The 22081-nt window shown below is 45.5% G+C and overlaps 1 protein-coding gene across 1 annotated transcript in view; it reads left to right on the forward strand.

The window, feature by feature from the left end:
• The window catches only part of LOC149462956 (uncharacterized), a 64055-nt gene extending 44266 nt beyond the window's left edge, over positions 1-19789 (forward strand). The window contains exons 10-12 of the mRNA XM_089676113.1: positions 116-279; positions 5632-5741; positions 19583-19789. Coding sequence (XP_089532239.1) covers positions 116-279; positions 5632-5741; positions 19583-19721 — 413 coding nt within the window. The 3' untranslated portion in view covers positions 19722-19789. The remainder of the gene's footprint in view (positions 1-115; positions 280-5631; positions 5742-19582) is intronic.
• Positions 19790-22081: the final 2292 nt, after the last annotated feature.

A 22081-nucleotide genomic window follows, 5' to 3' on the forward strand; every position in this document is an offset into this window, starting at 1 on the left:
ATTTAGCTTTGACAATAAAACCTGGAAGCTGATTGGTTACTGAATACAACAGCACCAGATTCTGTGTGAACCAGTTTTAGTATATCTCCCACATTGTGTTCTCCTCTCTTCACAGGGAACATCCAGGAGGCTTCCTGCACCAGCTGCCACAGTGGATGGCAACTAATTCAATCTGAATGCTACTATTTTAAGAACAATGCAGAAACGTGGGAGAGGAGCCGGGAGGAATGTGAAAAGCGTAATGGCAGCATTCTGGTCCTGAAGGACAAGGCTGAGCTGGTAATTGTCACACAACCTTTGGATGGCAGACAGATGAGGAGAGTCCACCAGTCTACATAGCCATGGCCAAAAATAATGTCCCCCTGCATTTCTGTCAGACAATGCACTGCTTCACCCAGAAAATTGCTGCAATTACAAATCTTTCGACATTCTCTTTTTTTATTTATTTTGTTTGTATTGGTACGGAGAAAAGTGGATAAACAAAAAGCCAAATCTGACACATTCCACGTAAATCCCCAAAAATGGACTGGACAAAATTATTATTTAGTATTTGGTGGCATACCCCTTGAAAAAAATAAGTGAAATCAATGCCTTCCTGTAACCATAAATGAGTTTCTTCCACCTCTCCACTGGAATTTTGGAGCGCTCTTCTTCCACCAACTGTTCCATAATCTGATAGGAGGGTTCCCAACTGCTGTTTTGAGATCTCTCCACTAGAGCTCTATGGGATTGAGATCTGGACTCATTGCTGGCCAGTTCAGTCCTCTCCAGCGCTTTGTCCTAAACCATTTCTGGGGTCTTTTTGACGTGTGCTTTGGGTCATTGTCCTGCTGGAAGACCCTTGACCTCTGACGGAGACCCAACTTTCTGACACTGGGCCCTACATTGCACCCCAGAATTCTTTGGTAGTCTTCAGATTTCATAATGCCATGCACACGGCCAAGACATCCAGTGCCTGAAGCAGCAAAGCAACCCCAAAACATCAGTGACCCCCCACCATGTGTGACTGGAGGGACTGTGACCCCCCACCATGTGTGACTGGAGGGACTGTGACCCCCCACCATGTGTGACTGGAGGGACTGGATTATTTTCTTTAAAGGCCTCATTGCCTTTTCTGAAAACAGTAGAATGATGGGCTTTACCAAAATCTGTCATTGTGTTTTGTCTGTACACAGCACATTCTCCCAAAAGGATTTTGGCTTCCTCAGGTAAGTTTTGGCAAACTCCAATCTGGCTTTCAATAGGTTTCTCTGTCAGCAGTGGGGTCCCCCTGGGTCTCCTCCCATATTTCTGTGTCAGCAGTGGGGTCCTCCTGGGTCTCCTACTATAGCGTCCCTTTTCATTCAAATGGCGACGTATAGTGCGAGCCAACACTGTTGTACCCGGTTCCTGAAGGTCAGCTTGAGTTTGTCTGGAAGTTGGTCGAGGTTCTTTATCCAGCATTTGAACAACCCTTTGTTGCAATCATTGATCAAGTTTTTTCTTTCACTTGCGTCCAGAGATTAGCTACAGTGCCATGCACTGTAAACTTCTTGACAATGTTGTGCACAGTGGACACAAGAACATGAAGATCTTTGGAGACGGACTTGTCACCTTGAGATTGTCCATGCTTTTCTACCATTTTTGTTCTCTGATCCTCAGACAATTCTTTGCTGCTCTTTCTCTTCTCCATGCTCCATGTGGCACATAGAGACACACAACAGAAAGGTGGAGGCCATTTTTCACCATTGTAACTGGTTGTCGGTGTGATTTCTATATTTTTCAGCTCCTGGTCATGGGTACAGGTGAGTTTAGTTACAAATTACAGGAGCTTCACAAACTTGAAATGCAATTATTTCTTACAATTTTGAAGAAGGTGCCAATAATTTTATTTAGTCCATTTTTGGGGGTTTTGCGTGGAATGGGTCAGATTTGGCTTTTTCTTTCTCCATTTTTGTGTCATACCAAAACAAACAAAAGAAACAAACGTGAGAATGCCAAAATATTTGCCATCAAAACAATTTTCTGGGTGCAGTGGGGTGTTATCTGACAGATATGCAGCGGGGGGGGGGGCAATATTTTTGGCCATGACTATATATACAGTATACTGTGTATTTATATTTATTTCAGGTACTTATATAGCATTGTCATTTTATATAGCGCTTTACATATATATTGTACATTCACATCAGTCCCTAACCCTCAAGGGGCGTACAATCTAAGGTCCTTAACTTACATTCATACACATACGAGGGCCAATTTACCAACCAGCATGTCTTTGGAGTGTGGGAGGAAACCGGAGTACCTGGAGGAAACCCATGCAGACAAAGGGAGAACAAGCAAACTCCAGGCAGGTGGTGCCGTGGTTGGGATTCGAACCAGCGACCCCAGTATTGCCAGGCGGAAGTTCTAACCATTTAGACACTGTGTATATATATATATATACTGTATACGTGAATTAAACTTGTACAATAGAGCTCAGGTGAAATGAGGGACAGGGTTTGGAAAGTGTGCTGTGATCTTCAGATCCTGACAACAAACCTGTCAACAGAGAAAGGAGACATCATCATGCTTCTGCTGTCCAATCACAGGCTGGGAGCAGGGTGGTGACCAAGCTGCATTGCTTGAAGGTAGAGAAAAGTGGAGTTTGTGACATCAGCGCCCTTCCTCTTCATATCATCCAATTGGAGAATGTCGGTAATCATTGCAAGATATACAAGGCATTCTGTGAATGGTGGTTGTGCTGAGCGGACAACCCTCTGTGGTTACTGTGCAGAAGTTCAGCCAACCCGGAAATTGTTGCTATCGCTGTAGTAGTGCTAACTACTACAGTGAATTCTAGCTGGTATGAGATATGTATACGTACATTAATCTGAACCAATCTGTTATAAAGTTCATACCTACATTATCAGATTTAATTCTACTGCGGGTATTAGTGGAGGAGGGGGTCCCTAGCAAGAAATCAGCTTTAAATAAGGATTCCAGGTATGATATTTTATACATAAGCCAACAGTCATACGGTGGGATCCCTCCAGAGATTGGAAATCACGGTATAGACACTTCTACTCCAGTGATCTCTACCATCTTCCAGGTCCCGTGATGAGAGGCTGCCCAGCTGCATTGTGAATACAAGAGATAGGCAGCTCAGCATGGGCGCCATTCAGAGAATGCTTTGTATTTTATCAATGAAGGCAGCAGGGTAGGCGCTCGGCATGGGACCTGCAAGTTAGTGAAGATCACTGGGCTAGAGTTGTCTATTAGAGTCAATTCCAGCTTCTAGAGCAGGGGTCTCCAAACTTTCTGAACAAAGGTTCAGTTTTCTGGTCTTCAGATTTAAGGGGGGCTGGACTGTAACCAGTGGGAGTGGAAAATGCAGCAGAAATAATGCCCAATGATTGGTGTCAGTAGAAGGAATAGTGCCCTATTATTGGTATCAGTGAGAGGAATAGTGCCCCATCATTGGTATCAGTGGGAGGAATAGTGTCCTATTATTGGTATCAGTGGGAGGAATAGTGCCCTATTATTGGTATCAGTGGGAGGAATAGTGCCCCATCATTGGTATCAGTGGAAGGAATAGTGCCCCATCATTGGTATCAGTGAGAGGAATAGTGCCCCATCATTGGTATCAGTGGGAGGAATAGTGTCCCATCATTGGTGTCAGTGGGAGGAATAGTGCCCCATCATTGGTATCAGTGGAAGGAATAGTGCCCCATCATTGGTGCTAGTGGGAGGAATAGTGCCCCATCATTGGTGTCAGTGGGGGGAATAGTGCCCCATCATTGGTGTCAGTGGAAGGAATAGTGCCCTATTATTGGTATCAGTGGGAGGAATAGTGCCCCAACATTGGTGTCAGTGGAAGGAATAGTGCCCCATCATTGGTAACAGTGAGAGGAATAGTGCCCTATTATTGGTATCAGTGGGAGGAATAGTGCCCCAACATTGGTAACAGTGAGAGGAATAGTGCCCTATTATTGGTATCAGTGAGAGGAATAGTGCCCCAACATTGGTGTTAGTGGAAGGAATGGTTCCCCAACACTGGTATCAATGAGAGAAAATTTCCCCCAATACTGGTAACAGTGGAAGGACCAATGCCCCAACATTGGTGTCAGTGGAAGGACTGATGCTCCAACATTGGTGTCAGTGGACGGACTGGTGCTCCAACATTGTTGTCAGTTGACGGACTGGTGCTCCAACATTGGTGTCAGTGGAAGGACCGGTGTCCCAACATTGGTGTCAGTGGAAGGACTAGTGCTCCAACATTGGTGTCAGTGGGAGGAATAGTACCCAATCTTTAGTGCTAGCGGGAGTAATAGTGCTCTATATTTTATATCGGTGGATGGAATTATGCCCCATAGTTGATGTCAGTGGCAGGAATAGTACCCCAATGATGGTACCAGTGGGAGGAAAAGTGCGCCATCTTTAGTGTTTGTGGAAGTAATAGTGTTCTGTACTTTACATCAGTGGGAGGAATTATGTCCCAATGTTGGTGTTAGTGGAAGGAATGGTTCCTCATATCAGTGGGAGGAATAGTGCCCCAAGGGCCACATAAAGGCAATCAAAGGGCCGCATCCAACCCCCGGGCCGCAGTTTGGAGACTACTGTTCTAGAGAGATCCCACAGGTATGGAATATGCACAGTTCCATTGGTCCAATCTGGATCATTGTTAGTAAGGAAACAATGCCATACCTGGAATTCTTTAAAGCTCAGCTATAGTGAGAGTAGCTGCAATTGCGAAAATATTTAAATAAATAAATAAGTTGCAATAGGTGTCGGGGAAATCGTATGTTGTGCACATTCTCATACTAATTCTTGAGTGACAACTAGCCATGCCCTAACTTGTACACGTATCCACACACATGCGCATTAGCATGAGCAAGCGTGAATACTTGGCGCTCACTTGCCTATTTAAAGTGGCTCCAGAGACCAAAAGATTGCTGAGTGGTTGTCAGCCTCTACTGTTTGTGACCTGATCCTGTACTACCCGGCTTTTCTTGACCCTGCTTGTTCTTGATACCTCATTGCTGACTCTGGCTTGTGACCTGAACCTGCCGTCTGCCTTCTGCCTGCTTTTTCGGTACCTTCTCTGCTCCACCATGCTCCATACTGACCCTGGCCTGGGTCTGACTCTGTTTTGGTTCCTGATTCTGCACCTCTGCTGTTCGACTGATACCGACTCCTGCCTGCCTGACCACCCGAGATCCTGAATCTGCCTGCTTGCTGCCTGCTGTTCTGTACCTGCTGCGGTGCCTCCGCATCTGCCAGAGCATTCTACAACCACCCTCTTGCCAGCCTCCTTGCTGCCCATGGTTCTGCACCTGCTGCTGCGTCTTCAAATTGGCCAGCTCATCAATCCTCCTGCTACAAAGTTGTCCTGGCCAGGATCTCCTACAAGGCACCCATGCACTCCATGCCCTGATATATCCTGTCACCAGCTTCAGGAGAAACAGGACAGGAGATGTAATGGAAAGCCCTCTCGTTAGCTCGTCCTCAACCAGGTACAGGACAATAGGATTGGGAGTATTGCCTAAAAGGCTCTTTATTTCAATGAATTGGAGGGCACAAAAGGAGCTAAAGAAGCATTTTATGTAATAGTGATCCGCCTACTTCATTCTGGTATATTTCTGATGACCATTTCTTTCTTCGTTTCTCCAGGATTATCTGCTGCCAACCATAGGATTTGATAGATACTGGTTAGGACTGAGGAGGGACAGTACAAATATCAGTCGCTGGCTGTGGGCAGATGGGAGTCATCTAACATTCAGGTGAGGTCATCCAGGTGTGATGGACACTCTAATTAAGATACAATTCCCTGTGTTTTACATATAGGAAATCTTTACCTTCGTACAACTGGTCACTGTAAATATCTGTTCTCGAATTTCCATTGAAATTATGAACGAATGCTGAGAGTCCTTCATGAGAGCCAGTGACTCTGATACACCAAAGCAGACTATTCCAGAGTGAATTGGACCCAAAATTCAGGAGAACTTTGCTAAATTTTCCATGAATTGTAGATCATTGTTGTTTGCATCCTTGATGCTGTCCTTCAGCCTTAGTCTCTTTGAAGCCATAAAGCTCACAGAGATAAAAAATGATCCACTACTGCCCAGTGACCTGAATTATCACTGGTGTGTGAGAAATGCCACTGCCACTGATCTCATTTCCCATCCCTCCCCAGCCCTGCCACTGTCCCTATTCCCTCCACCCCTCTCCGAGCACTGCCACTGCCCCCACCCCCTTCCTCCCACCACCACCACTGCTTCTACTGGTCCCATCCCCCACCACCACCAGCACTGCCACTGATTCCATTCCCCCACCACCACCACTGTCACTGATCCCATCCCCCCACCATCACCTCTGCCACTGATTCATCCCCCCACCACTGCTTCCACTGATCCCATCACCCACCACCACCAGCACTGCCAATGTTCCCATTCCCCCACCACCACTGTCACTGATCCCATCCCCCCACCATCACCTCTGCCACTGATCCCATCACACCACCACTGCTTCCACTGATCCCATCCCCCACCACCACCAGCACTGCCACTAATTCCATTCCCCCACCACCACCACTGCCACTGATCCCATCCCCCCAACACTGCTGTACCTGATCCCACCCACCCTACCACCCTCAATGGATAATGTTTTACTGTTTTAAATAGTGAAAAAAATTAATGAAAATCATGCCTCTTTGAAGGGGGGGGGGGGTCCATCATGGATTCAAGACTTTCTCAGCATCTAACTGTCCTATATTATTATTATTATTATTATACAGTATTTATATAGCGCCAAAAGGTTTGCACAGCGCTGTACAGTATAGTGGGGGACAGAGACAATACAGTAACAAAACCAAAACTCGAGGGGTTCGAGGGCCCTGCTCTTTCGAGCTTACAATCTAGGAGGGAGGGGATAGTGGTACAGGAGGAAGTAGCTGTGGGGGATGGAGTGTTAGGAGGAGTGGAGGAGATCGGTTGTTAGGTGAGGGTGGGGTAGGCTTCCCTGAAGAGATGGGTTTTCAGGGTGCACCTGAAGGTGAGGAGGTTAGGTGACAGTCTGATGGATTGGGGTAGGGAGTTCCATAGGATAGGGGAAGTCCTGGAGAAGTCCAGCAGTCGGGCGTGGGAGGAGGAGACCAGGGAGCTAGAGAGTAGGAGGTCCTGTGAGGAGCGAAGGGCACGGGTAAGGTGGTATTTGGGTATCAGGTCGGTGAGGTAGTTTGGGGCAGCGTTATGACCCCTATGTGAAACAAAACATTCTTCTTATTCAATGTTCTTCCTCCAAGTGTGATAAATCCTTCATACTCCACTTGTCACCCTCACAAGAAAGAAATACAACTGCACACAGTGCATTATCCACAATACACTAATATCACTCCACCACTCCACCGTGTGTCCACTTCTAATCGCCCGTCATCCTCACTCTTACCCTCTATTGACTTGGAAAATAGGCTTGTAACACATTCCACCTCCAACTGTAATAAGACTTTTCTCATAGCGCAATCCTTCCCGCCAGCCCCTCCTTTCCTCCCATTCACCCCAGGTGGGGTCACAGGTGTGGTCACGTACCACCGTGAGGTGGACGGGAGGAAAGGAGTGGCCAGCAGGAAGTATTGCGTTTTCAGAGAGATCTTTTAACAGCTGCTTCCCGTGCTACTCTACAAGTGTTGGCTGTGACCCGATCTACCCACCAGCTGTCTCTGATTGAGGGGTAGATCGCCGTGGAACTCGAGGGTTCGTTGAACCCTAGTTGAGAAACACTGTCCTAGGCCGATCCACTGCTGAGCTGGATCATAATGATACGGATGCCGCATATGTGACATTTGTGTCCATTCAGATTTTTCCTCCATGGAGAATCAGACTCACGTAATACCTATAATTGGGTGAATGGAAGAGGAAATATGTCCACCTATATCCACCCACCTCTGGTCCAGTCAGTAAAAGTGGGCCCAAACACAGTTTCTTTCCATTCCGTCTGACGGACCCAGAGGTGGGCCTAGAACCGTAACTAGAATGTCCATGGCCCCAATGCAAGAATCCATGAAGGAGTGAATAAACCGGTGTTCCCAAATTGTGTATACACAAGTATCTAATCCAACCCCAGACGCCAGAATATACCTTCCCCCATGAAAGTCCAAAATCCACAATCCAAGTCTTTCTCAGCATCTAAATGTCCTATATTACCCCTATGTGAAACAAAATGTTCAATCTTCTTATTCAATGTTCTTCCTCCACATGTGATAAATCCTTCGTACTCCACTTGTCACCCTCACAAGAAAGAAATACAATATCCACAATACACTAATATCATTCAAAAGAAACGCACTTACAAAATTAGTGCCAAATAGTGCAAAAACCACTCCACCGTGTGTCCACTTCTAAGCGCCCGTCATCCTCACTCTTACCCTCTATTGACTTGGAAAGTAGCCTTGTAACACATTCCACCTCCAAGTTCCTTCAAAGTTCAGCCTCTTATCCCATCCTCCTCTTCATAGGAGACACACTTCCAGAGAAATAAATAAGTGCGATATCCTTATGACAATTAAACACTCTCTCGTGCTCCCCTCACTTCTCCAAAAACCACCAGTGTCTCCACCACCTCACAGACCATGACCTTACCGGACGGTATAAATCCACCAGCATAGATTAGCATTGGCTCTTCTCATTCAACAATATATTCGGCTTCCAATGGCATCATAACATGGATCAGAACAGATCAATATAGTGTTGTAGGTTTTGGTATAGAATGAGCCATTTATTAGGTTACAAACAAGAATAGTGTCTCAGCATGTATCACGTCTCTCAGGAACAGCACGGAACATAAAACCTCATTCAAGATGGCCGCTTCTTAACATCCGGTTTACGTCCGACGTCACGTACTGACGCGTTTCGTCACTTCCAACTTCTTCAAAGGCTGTGCTCGTCCGACTTGCAGCCAGCTAAATACTTTCACTCCTCCCCGGCATGAGTGGGGAAGCGCCATCTTAGAAAAGGTCAATATTACATTCGGAAGTTCCTACCATCTGTAATTCCTTCCTACTAATTACATATTAGATACCACAATCCACCATTAGCGATGCTGATGTACAGATGTTATACACATTGTGGCAGCGCGGTATCCTGCCACGGTCTAAATCAAGGCTATAACCCAGGATTCTCAACTATACAGGTTGAGGGGCTCCAGGCAGTTCTCTCCATACAGAGGAAACTGGTTTGTCAGTTTCCTCGTTGGTTCGTAAAGCCAGTTTTGGGACCTGTGGCCTGGAGATTTCAAAGTGATTTGGGAGGGATGAAATCTCCAATCCTGGGTCCGTGTTTTCAGAACCCCCAGCACACTGATTGCACAGGTGTTTGCAGGTCTTTTGTAGAGGCCAAACCATGGTTCTGGGCTCCACCCCAGCAGACAGGAGGTTGTTGCACAGGAGTCAGGAGGGCCCCACCTAGGAGAGGTGGGAGACAGAGCATCAAGGGGCTGCAGGCTGTATACCTGAGAGAGCCAGGAGGCTGAATCTTTGTTTTGGTTGTATTGATGGTGGATACCCTTGCGCGGGAAATCATTTATGTTTGGATTTATGGAACTTTCCTTTAAATAAAATTGTACAAAAACGGCCCTTAAAAAGAAAAAAAGTGAGTGGCTGAGTGCTGTAAAATCTCTACCCTTGATGCTAGTTCTTACACCATCAATGGGGCCGGCATAAATAAACACAAATAAACACATTATTATAATTAATTAATTAAATTAAATTATTTAATTTAATTTGTTTTTGAATTTTATTATTTTATATTCATTTTTTTATTTTATTTTTGTTTTTGAGTGTACACAATTGGTCACTATATATTAGTTTATTTGTAGTGTACACAGAGTGATTTTGCATGTTTCACGTGTTACTCACAGTTGAATCTATTTTATAATATCATTTTTTTGCACAGATATAGTATATACTTATTTGTTTTGAAGGTATATACTTATTATTCAAAGGTATTACACTATTATAGTTACATTTTTTCAAGGTAATCACTGGGTCTGGAATGCTGGTGTTATGATCCGCCAGGTGGTGCCTCTGGCTGCCCACTTGACAGACCTACCCAAAGTGTGGAGTCTAAGTCCCGGTCTGTGCTTTCACCAGGGCCCCTGATGGTGGGGATGGACTTGAAACAGACCAGGACCAGGTCACGACCTCTGAGCAGGCCCACCAGTGGCAGGGGGAACCTCCGGGGATGTATTGGTACCGGGAGAGCCAGATGTGAGGAGGACGGCAGGGCCTAGCAGGATAGATTGCAAGCAGTGGTCCCGTGGGGTAGGCGAGGTACAGAATCGGCAGGCGGAGAATCGTCAGGTCACACGCAGGGTCAGCAGGATAAGTCAGTCCGTAGATAGGTTCAACAAGCCGGGGGTCAGGATGGGAGACGGCAGAGTAGTCAGGGACAATCCGGGTCAAATGCAGGAGAAGGCAGAGTAGTCAGGGACAATCCGGGTCAAATGCAGGAGAAGGCAGCGTAGTCAGGGTCAATCAGGATCAAAAACACAGGTACAGGACTCAGGAACTCAAAAGACCTTGCGGCGATCAGTGACAGTGCAGGGCATCTTTAAATATCGCGCCCTGCACTGTCATTGGCCGCCCAGGACACGCCCCCGGGCCGTCATTGGCCGCCCGAGGCGCGCCCGCGGCTCCCACTGCGCATGCGCGGCGTCCTGTCATCCGCGGCTCGCCGGGACCTGGTGCTTGTGTCCCGGCGTGAGCCGTTGCCAGCGCGCATGCGCCGGCCGACAGGACGCCGCGATCCCTGACAGCTGGAAATATTGAAGTTGGACACACAGAATTGAGAGATTTTGTTGGACTTGAAAATTTTATTTTTGGGACTTTATTTATACTTAATTTTATGGTTTGTTTTATTAATTTAAGTTAAGATTAAGAAAAAGGTTTTGAATACAAATAAAGACAAATAAACACATTATTAATATACAATATATGACGTCGCGATCACACTGCCATCCAGTGGTATGTGTTATAATTGTACTCCACTATGCATTGAATGGGAGGGATATCTCACTGCATACAGTATCTGATATAATGATTACTGATTCACAGCCTGAAGTATACAAAGATACAAATATTACACCCCTATAGATTATTCCAAACATTCAAATATTAATTAGAACCATTATAAAAAGTGAATAAAATATTTATAATGAGGGAATATTTTCATAATTAATTTTTAATAATTTCTCTGCCTCCCTCTCTATCAGAACCATACACAATATTTTCAATAAATGGAGGTAAAATAAAAACACCCTAATCTATGAAATTAAAATATTTACCTACTAAGAAATGACCCCACCCACATAGAGTCTATAATATTCATGAGACGGGAGAGCATCTAATTCTCAAATGGAGTAAATGTATGTAGGACCCCCACTGTCCAAGGTAGTATAATGGTGGAGACGTTTCCTACACTAAATAAGGTGAATAAATGTCTCCATCTACATAAGTAGTCTAAAGTGCATATATACATAAATAAGCACGGCCATGGCATACAGGGTAAATGGGGGATAAAAGATAAAATGACCTCCTTTAACTATCTAGCATAATGTCCCCTGTAGGTTCATCTGAAATGTACCGCCTTCAAACAAAACGAAAACGACCCCACTGCCTGGAGGAGAATATCTAAACCATATAATATACGGATTTACCATCTCATAATACATGAGAACTAAACGAGGCTGATCAATGCGCCCCACATATATGATGGAAATGAAATAAGAAATGGGGGATGCCTATACATCAACCCCAAAGATTCCTAGAAAATGTAATCCTGCATCTGAGATAAAACCTAATTAAGATCTAATTCCACATTAAGGCCTTTAGGTTTCATGGTGTCTAATTCAAAAATCCAAAATGTTTCCTCCTTAGAAACCTCTCTAATTCTATGGCTACCCCTGCAGTGTTCATCCACTCTATCAATCCCACAGAATGTCAGTAATGATGGATCACATTTATGGGAATCTCTAAAGTGCCTGGATAAACTACGGTCTTTCTTAATATTCAAGACATGTTCCCTTAGTCCAGTGGTTCTCAACCTGTGAGTCACGACCCCTTTGGGGGTCGAACGACCCTTTCACAGGGGTCCCCTAAGACCATCAGAAAACACATATTTCTGATGGGTAAAGAGCAGCTACTGTGTAGAAAGCAGCTGCTGTGTTGAAAGCAGCTACTCTGTTAAAAGCAGCTACTGTGCTGAAAGCAGCAGTATTGGAGGTAAAACAACACTCATGAATTATAATTACTGGGTAAATAATTTTATGGTTGGGGGTCACCACAACATGAGGAACTGTATTAAAGGGTCACGGCATTAGGAAGGTTGAGAACCACTGCCTTAGTCTCTTAAACAATGATCTAGTTGTCCGCCCCACATATTGGAATTTATATGGGCATTCCAATAGGTAGGTCACATAAGGAGCAGTGCATGTGATAAATGGATCAATATTCTATTCCTTACTAGTCACTTGTGACTGAAAACTTTCTATGTTCCTTGTTCTTATCCCTGTTGTTTTACACATACTGCATTTCTACATGGAAAGAAACCTTTCAGCTCGAACATTCTATTCTTGGTGTTCTTCAGAGGGGAGATAACACTTTTTACCGAGCTATTGCGTAGTTTCAATGCCTTTCTATAAATTAAAGATGGTTTGTTCGGGAGTATTGGACCTCAGATCTTATCTCTTTATACTATAGGCCAATACTTGTTTATTTTTATGGCAAGGTGGGAGCATGCTGAGATTTTTGGTAAGGAATGGAAAGGGTTAAAAGTATGGAAAAGATTTATTGATGATATCCTAGTTATGTGGGAGGGCGACATGGAGTCGTTACAAAGTTTTGAGACATATAGAAAGTAATCCATATGGATTAGGATTCCCTCAAACCATAGAGGGAAAATCGGTGAACTTTTTGGATCTGTGCATTTTTCACGAAAAGGGTAAACTGTATACTAAAACATATTGTCTAGTTGCCATCACCCACAGTGGATTCAGAGAGTGCCTAAAGGACAATTATGTAGTATTAAGAGGAATTGCTCAAGGCTTGTTGGTTATATCGAGCAATCGGAAGTGATCAAACAAAGATTTATTCAGAAGGGCTATGACCCGGATAGATTTGAAAAGTTGAGGTTTGATATTAGTATCTCTTTTTACTATAGGCCAATATTTGTTTATAATCGTCTCCATAGCTTTGTATTGACAGCTAAAATTAGAGACAAAGGCAAACTCAAATCTCTCTTCTTCTTTCGATCTATTCTTATTGACAATTTTCTTCTTCCCATTTCCTATGTACTCCTTACTAATATCAATCCTCAACTTTTCTAATCTATCCGGGTCATAGTCCTTCTGAATAAATCTTAATACAACAAAATTGTCCTTTAGGCACGCTCTGAATCCACTGTGGGTGATGGCAACTAGAGGTAGGAATGTATCCATTCCGATCGATAGCATTAAAATATGTTTTAGTATACAGTTTACCCTTTTCGTGAAAAATGCACAGATCCAAAAGGTTCACTGATTTTCCCTCTATGGTTTGAGAGAATCCAAATCCATATGGATTACTTTCTATATGTCTCAAAAATACTTGTAATGACTCCATGTCGCCCTCCCACATAACTAGGATATTGTCAATAAATCTTTTCCGTACTTTTAACCCTTTCCATTCTTTACCAAAAATCTCAGCCTTCTCCCACCTTGCCATAAAAATAAACAAGTATTGGCCTATAGTATAAAGAGATAAGATCTTAGGCCCTATACAACCTGAACAAACCATCTTTCATTTATAGAAAGGCATTGAATCTATGCAGTAGGTTGGTAAAAAGTGTTATCTCCCCTCTGAAGAACAACAAGAATAGAATGTTCGAGCTGAAAGGTTTCTTTCCATGTAGAAATGCAGTATGTGTAAAACAACAGGGATAAGAACAAGGAAAATAGAAAGTTTTCAGTCACAAGTGACTAGTAAGGAATAGAATATTGATCCATTTATCACATGCACTGCTCCTTATGTAACCTACCTATTGGAATGCCCATGTAAATTCCGATATGTGGGGCGGACAACTAGATCATTGTTTAACAGACTAAGGGAACATGTCTCGAATATTAAGAAAGATCATAGTTTGTCTAGGCACTTTGGAGATTCCCATAAATGTGATCCATCATTACTGACATTCTGTGGGATTGGTAGAGTGGATGAACACTGGAGGGGTAGCCATAGAATTAGAAAGGTTTCTAAGGAGGAAACATTTTGGATTTTTGAATTAGACACCATGAAACCTAAAGGCCTTAATGTGGAATTAGATCTTAATGGTTTTATGATTATATTTTCGTTAGAATCTTTGGGGTTGATGTATAGGAATCCCCCATTTCTTATTTCATTTCCATCATATATGTGGGGCGCATTGATCAGCCTCATTTAGTTCTCATGTATTATTTATGAGATGGTAAATCTGTATATTATATGGTTTAGATATTCTCCTCCAGGCAGTGGGGTCGTTTTCGTTTTGTTTGAAGGCAGTACATTTCAGATGAGCCTACAGGGGACCTTATGCTAGATAGTTAAAGGGGGTCATTTTATCTTTTATCCCCCATTTACCCTGTATGCCATGGCCGTGCTTATTTATGTATATATGCACTTTAGACTACTTATGTAGATGGAGATGTTTATTCACCTTATTTAGTGTGGGAAACGTCTCCACCATTATACTACCTTGGGCAGTGGGGGTCCTACATACATTTACTCCATTTGAGAATTAGACGCTCTCCCCTCTCATGAATATTATAGACTGTGTGTGGGTGGGGTCATTTCTTAGTAGGTAAATATTTTAATTTCATAGATTAGGGTGTTTTATCTTACCTCCATTTATTGAAAATATTGCGTATGGTTCTGATAGAGAGGGAGGCAGAGATATTATTAAATATTCCCTCATTATAAATATTTTATTCACTTTTTATAACGGTTCTAATTATTATGTGAATGTTTGGAATAATCTATAGGGGTGTAATATTTGTATCTTTGTATACTTCAGGCTGTGAATCAGTAATCATTATATCAGATACTGTATGCAGTGAGATATCCCTCCCATTCAATGCATAGTGGAGTACAATTATAACACATACCACTGGATGGCAGTGTGATCGCGACCTCATATATTGTATATTAATAATGTGTTTATTTGTGTTTATTTATGCCGGCCCCATTGATGGTGTGAGAACTAGCATCAAGGGTAGAGATTTTACAGCACACAGCCACTCACTTTTCGTCTTTTTAAGGGCCGTTTTTGCTCAATTTTATTTAAAGGAAAGTTTCATAAATTCAAACATAAATGATTTCCCATGCAGGGGTATCCACCATCAATACAACCAAAACAAAGATTCAGCCTCCTGGCTCTCTCAGGTATACAGCCTGCAGCCCCTTGTTGCTCTGCCTCCCACCTCTCCTAGGTGGAGCCCTCCTGACTCCTGGGCAAAGACCTCCTGTCTGCCGGGAGGGAGCCCAGAACCATGGTTTGGCCTCTACAAAAGACCTGCACACACCTGTGCAACTAGTGTGCTGGGGGTTCTGAAAACATGGACCCAGGATTGGAGATTTCATCCCTCCCAAATCACTTTGAAATCTCCAGGCCACAGGTCCCAAAACGGGCTTCACGAACCAACGAGGAAACTGACAAACCAGTTTCCTCTGCATTAAGAGAACTGCCTGGAGCCCCTCAACCTGTATAGTTGAGAATCCTGGGGTATAACCTTGATTTAGACCGTGGCAGGATACCGCACTGCCACAACGTGTATAACATCTGTACATCAGCATCGCTAATGGTGGATTGTGGTATCTAATATGTATTTAGTGCTCTTCAGATGGTAGGAACTTCCAAATGCAGTATTGACCTTTTCTAAGATGGCGCTTCCCCACTCACGCTGGGGAGGAGTGAAAGTATTTAGCTGGCCACAAGTCCGACGAGCACAGCCTTTGATGAAGTCGGAAGTGATGAAACGCATTAGGACGTGATATCGGATGTAAACAAGAAGTTACAGAGCGGCTATCTTAGATGAGGTTTTATGTTCCATGCTGTTGCTGAGAGATGTTGTCACGTACTTGATAGAAGTCTGAAATGATGAGGTCAGCCTCTCTTGTATCTCAGTCTCAGGCCCCACTGAAGGTGGAACAGATGGTGCCAAGGGACAGGAGAAACACGAGTGGCTGTGGATATTGATTGTAGAACTTGTGGCTGGTGGTGTAGCCTCGGTGAATCAAGCAGGGCATCCAGGCAGGAACAGAGGAGATGCCGGAACGGCCAGCTGAGGTTAAGGCACTCCACTGGAACTACAAGATCTGGGTACATAGCTAGCCGCAAGTCTGGCAAGCACAGACTTTGATGAAGTCGGAAGTGACGAAACGCGTTAGGACGTGATGTCGGACGTAAACCAGAAGTTACGGAGCGGCTATCTTAGATAAGGTTTTATGTTCCATGCTGTTGCTGAGAGATGTTGTCACGTACTTGATAGAAGTCTGAAATGATGAGGTCAGCCTCTCTTGTATCTCAATCTCAGGCCCCACTAAAGGTGGAACAGATGGTGCCGAGGGACAGGAGAAACACGAGTGGCTGTGGATATTGATTGTAGAACTTGTGGCTGGTGGTGTAGCCTTCGGTGAATCAAGCAGGGCATCCAGGCAGGAACAGAGGAGATGCCGGAACGGCCAGCTGAGGTTAAGGAGGCACTCCACTGGAACTACAAGATCTGTGTACATAGCTAGCCGCAAGTCTGGCAAGCACAGACTTTGATGAAGTCGGAAGTGACGAAACACGTCAGCACGTGACGTCGGACGTAAACCGGAATTTACAGAGCCGCCATCTTAGATGAGGTTTTATGTTCCATGCTGTTGCTGAGAGACGTGATATATGCTGAGACACTATTCTTGTTTGGAAGCGCATTTTATCCTAATAAATGGCTCATTCTATACCAAAACCTACTACACTATATTGATCTGTTCTGATCCATGTTATGATTCCATTGGCAGCCGAATATATTGTTGAATGAGAAGAGCCAATGCTAATCTATGCTGGTGGATTTATACCGTCCTGTAAGGTCATGGTCTGTGAGGTGGTGGAGACACTGGTGGTTTTTGGAGAAGTGAGGGGAGCACGAGAGAGTGTTTAATTGTCATAAGGATATCGCACTATCATGTATTTCTTCGGAGGTGTATCTCCTGTGAAGAGGAGGATGGGATAAGAGGCTGAACTTTGGAGGACGTCAATAAAGGGTAAGAGTAAGGATGACAGGCATTTAGAAGTGGACACGCGGTGGAGTGGTGGAGTGATATTAGTGTATTGTGGATAATGCATTGTGTGCGGTTGTATTTCTTTCTTTTGAGGGTGACAAGTGGAGTACGAAGCATTGATCACATGTGGAGGAAGAACACTGAATAAGAAGGCTGAACGTTTTGTTTTACATAGGGGTTATATACAACATTTAGACTCTGAGAAAGACTTGGATTGTGGATTTTGGACTTTCATGGCGGAAGGTATATTCTGGCATCTGGGGTTGGATTAGATACTTGTTTATACACAATTTGGGAACACCGGTTTATTCACTCCTACATGGATTCTTGCATTGGGGCCATGGACATTCAAGTTACGGTTCTAGGCCCACCTCTGGGTCCGTCAGATGGAATGGAAAGAAACTGTGTTTGGGCCCACTTTTACTGACTGGACCAGAGGTGGGTGGATATAGGTGTACATAAGTCCTCTTCCATCCACCCAATTATAGGTATTACGTGGGTCTGATTCTCCATGGAGGAAAAATCTGAATGGACACGTATGTCACATATGCCTCATCCGTTCTGTTATAATCCAACTCAGCAGTGGATTAGTCTAGGACAGTGTTTCTCAAGTTCCACGAGAAGTCCCCAGGGGTTCCATGGCGATCTACCCATCAATCACAGACAGCTGATCGGTAGATCAAGTCTCAGCCAACATATGCAGAGTAGCGTAGGAAGCGGCTGTTAAAAAACCTCTCTCAAAGCGCAATACTTCCCACTGGCCACTCCTTTCCTCCCGTCCACCTCACGGTGGTACGTGACCACACCTGTGACTCCACCTAGGGTGTACGGGAGGAAAGGAGGGGCTGGTGGGAAGGATTGTGCTGTAAGAAAGGACTTATTACAGCCACTACCTACGCTACTCTGCATTTAAAGGAAACGTCATACCTGCTGTGTGCCCTGTGCCCTGTTGTGTGCCCTGAACCCTGCTGTGTGCCCTGTGCCCTGCTGTGTGCCCTGAACCCTGCTGTGTGCCCTGCTGTGTGCCCTATGCCCTGATGTGTGCCCTGAACCCTGTTGTGTGCCCTGTGCCCTGCTGTGTGCCCTGTGCCCTGCTGTGTGCCCTGAACCCTGTTGTGTGCCCTGTGTCCTGCTGTGTGCCCTGAACCCTGTTGTGTGCCCTGTGCCCTGCTGTGTGCCCTTAACCCTGCTGTGTGCCCTGTGCCCTGCTGTGTGCCCTGAACCCTGTTGTGTGCCCTGTGTCCTGCTGTGTGCCCTGAACCCTGTTGTGTGCCCTGTGCCCTGCTGTGTGCCCTGAACCCTGCTGTGTGCCCTGAACCCTGTTGTGTGCCCTGTGTCCTGCTGTGTGCACTGAACCCTGCTGTGTGCCCTGTGTCCTGCTGTGTGCCCTGAACCCTGTTGTGTGCCCTGTGCCCTGAACCCTGCTGTGTGCCCTGTGCCCTGCTGTGTGCCCTGAACCCTGCTGTGTGCCCTGTGTCCTGCTGTGTGCCCTGAACCCTGTTGTGTGCCCTGTGTCCTGCTGTGTGCACTGAACCCTGTTGTGTGCCCTGTGCCCTGCTGTGTGCCCTGAACCCTGCTGTGTGCCCTGTGCCCTGCTGTGTGCCCTGAACCCTGCTGTGTGCCCTGTGTCCTGCTGTGTGCCCTGAACCCTGTTGTGTGCCCTGAACCCTGTTGTGTGCCCTGAACCCTGTTGTGTGCCCTGTGTCCTGCTGTGTGCCCTGAACCCTGTTGTGTGCCCTGAACCCTGCTGTGTGCCCTGAACCCTGTTGTGTGCCCTGAACCCTGCTGTGTGCCCTGTGTCCTGCTGTGTGCACTGAACCCTTCTCTGTGCCCTGTGCCCTGCTGTGTGCCCTGTACCCTGCTCTGTGCCCTGCTCTGTGCCCTGACCCCTGTTGTGTGTCCTGAACCCTGCTGTGTGCCCTGATGTGTGCTCTATAAGCTTCTGTGTGCCCCGTACCCTGCTGTGTTCCCCGTGCCCTGCTGTGTTCCCCGTGCCCTGCTGTGTGCCCTGAACCCTGCTGTGTGCCCTGTGCCCTGCTGTGTGCACTGAACCCTGCTGTGTTCCCCGTGCCCTCTCCCCTCCTGTGTGCCTCGTACCCTTCTGTGTACCCTGTGCCCTCTCCCCTTCTGTGTGCCCTGTGCCCGCTCTTTGACAGCCATTCTAAAGATATGGCAGAGATCTTGGTTGATCCTGGTGTATTCTCCATAATCTAAAATAAATCCGTTTTTCTATCAAGTGCAAGAGTGACAGATCCAAATAAAATGTGTTCTTCTAGAGTTTTGCTCTTGTTTTTACAGTGCCTGGAATACGGGAGAACCCAATAACGACAATAACAATGAACACTGCGCAGAGATCATGGGAGGACCAAAATCAATGAATGACCGGAGCTGTGAGGACAAGATTAGTTACATTTGTAAAAGAGCGTGGATTTGCTGAGATATACAGTCTACTACGGTACACCTGGGAAAAACTATAACCAATTATTAAAGAAAACATAACACCGACTGGAGTAAAATGGCCAACACGGCCTTTTATTAACACTTCAACTTCAATGCACAAAAACATTCCTTAAAACAGAAACATATAAGACAAGTTGTTGGTCTTCGAAGGCACCAAACCAGAACCGATATCCACCTGCGGAACCAATACTAGGCCTCCAGCCGCAACGCACCGGCTCAGAGACAAAACATACCATCCGCAATGCAGAACCACCACCTTCCAGTTAAACCTTGGTTAACTGGAATACCCCGGGCATCCCATACCACCGATGGGTCCCAAACCATTATCTTTAGCTTCAAAATAAGTGCCGCCTCCAAAGACCAACAACCGCCGCCGGAACCAGAATAAACCCCCCCGGGGAGTGACAAAACACCCACTCAACCCCAAGGGCGGGCGGGAGGGAAGCTCTCTCTGCGCTGTCTGCTCCTGGACTGCAGAACGACCCCCCCCATACACACCCACAGGCAGGGGCGGACTGACCATTTGGAAACTTAGGCAATGCCCGAGGGCCTGGGGTCAGTAGGGGGCCCCATGAGATGCCCCTGGTACCTTTTTCATAGGCTTTTTTGAGTTTGGGCAAGGACACAGGGGCCCCATGATCCCCTATTGCCCGGGGGCCCCATGAGTTGTCAGTCCACCCCTGCCCACAGGTGCAGAAGACCCGACCTTCCACCCCCAGTTACCAATCAGGTACTTAGCCTTAACTAAAACCCACCTCTTACTTTTCTCTAAGAACGGTCTTTATAAAAGCGCACAGATGTGTCCCAAAGGAAATAAGTGAATGGTATATGTCAATTGTGATTGGTGGGGAAAAAACTCACTGCTGCCATGGTAAAAACACATTGGTTTGTGGGAAGTATGAACAGGAGCCAGGCGCTGTGTAGTTTTGTAATAAAAGTAATACACCTTATATGGAGGTGTGCCTTTAATAATTCATATGGTAAAAAATAATTAACCAGCCTGTGGCTTTAAGAAGCCAGGTTCCAAGATGGACGGCCCATCCGCTCAGAGGGAAGCAGTGGAGTAGAATACCTGTCAGTGCAGGGACCACCTGTACCCGACGTCCCAGCATCCTGGATGAGGTCACCACGATGTGGAGAGACGGAGGGGGGGAACTCTTGCTGGAGCCGCAATTTTTAGGCAACCGGCCTCTTCCTTCTAAAGCTGCGGCTCCAGCAAGAGTTCCCCCCTCCGTCTCTCCACATCGTGGTGACGTCATCCAGGACGCTGGGACGTCGGGTACAGGTGGTCCCTGCACTGACAGGTATTCTACTCCACTGCTTCCCTCTGAGCGGACGGGCCGTCCATCTTGGAACCTGGCTGCTTAAAGTCACAGGCTGGTTAATTATTTTTTACGTCTGGCTCCTGTTCATACTTACTTTTCTCTCACCCTTTCCTGTCTTTTTTTAAGCTCCTCTTGGCCTCGTCATGTCTGCCCTGCGCTATTTTCTTTCCTTTCGCTGCGGGTATCTCTGAGCGGCTGGTGGGCCAAGGTGAAGCTGTACAAAGACCTCTAAAGAGAGAAAGAGACTAATGTTAGAGGTATTTCTTTTTGCCGAAGCCCCTGAACTCAACACAATAAAAGCCTATGGGGTTGATTTACTAAAACTGGAGGGTGCAAAATCTGGTGCAGCTCTCCACAGAAACCAATCGACTTCCAGGTTTTTTTTGTCAAAGCTTAGTTGAACAAGCTGAGGTTAGAAGCTGATTGGCTCCCATGCACGGCTGCCCCAGATTCTGCACTCTCCAGATCTAGTAAATCTACCCCTATGTGTCCATCCACACGTACGCTCACCACTTTATTAGATTCAATTGCTTGGTAACAGAAATTGCTAATCAGCCAATCACACGGCAGCAACTCAATGCATTTAGACATCTAGACATGGTGAAGGCGACTTGCTGAAGTTCAAACCGAACATCAGATTGGGGAATAAAGGGAATTCTTAAATCCTTCTGACTTTGAACGTGGCATGGTTTTTGGTGCCAGACGGGCTGGTCTGAGTATTTAAAAAACTGCTGATCTCCTGGGATTTTCACGAACAACCATCTCTGGGGTTTACAGAGAATGATCTGAAAAAGAGAAAATATCCAGTGAGTGGCAGTTGTGTAGAAGAAAATGCCTTGTTGGTGTCAGAGGAGAATGGGCAGACTGGTTCTAGATGATAGAAAGGCAACCATGACTCAATATGGTCGAAAATCTCTGAGGAACGTTTCCAGCATCTTGTTGAATCTACGCCACGAAGAATGAAGGCAGTTTTGAAGGCAAAAGATGGTCCAACCCGGGACTAGCAAGGTGG

Source organism: Staurois parvus, unplaced genomic scaffold (assembly GCF_062004578.1).
Source record: "Staurois parvus isolate SC_StPar_1 unplaced genomic scaffold, SC_StPar_1.0 ptg000164l, whole genome shotgun sequence".
Lineage (NCBI taxonomy): Eukaryota > Metazoa > Chordata > Amphibia > Anura > Ranidae > Staurois > Staurois parvus.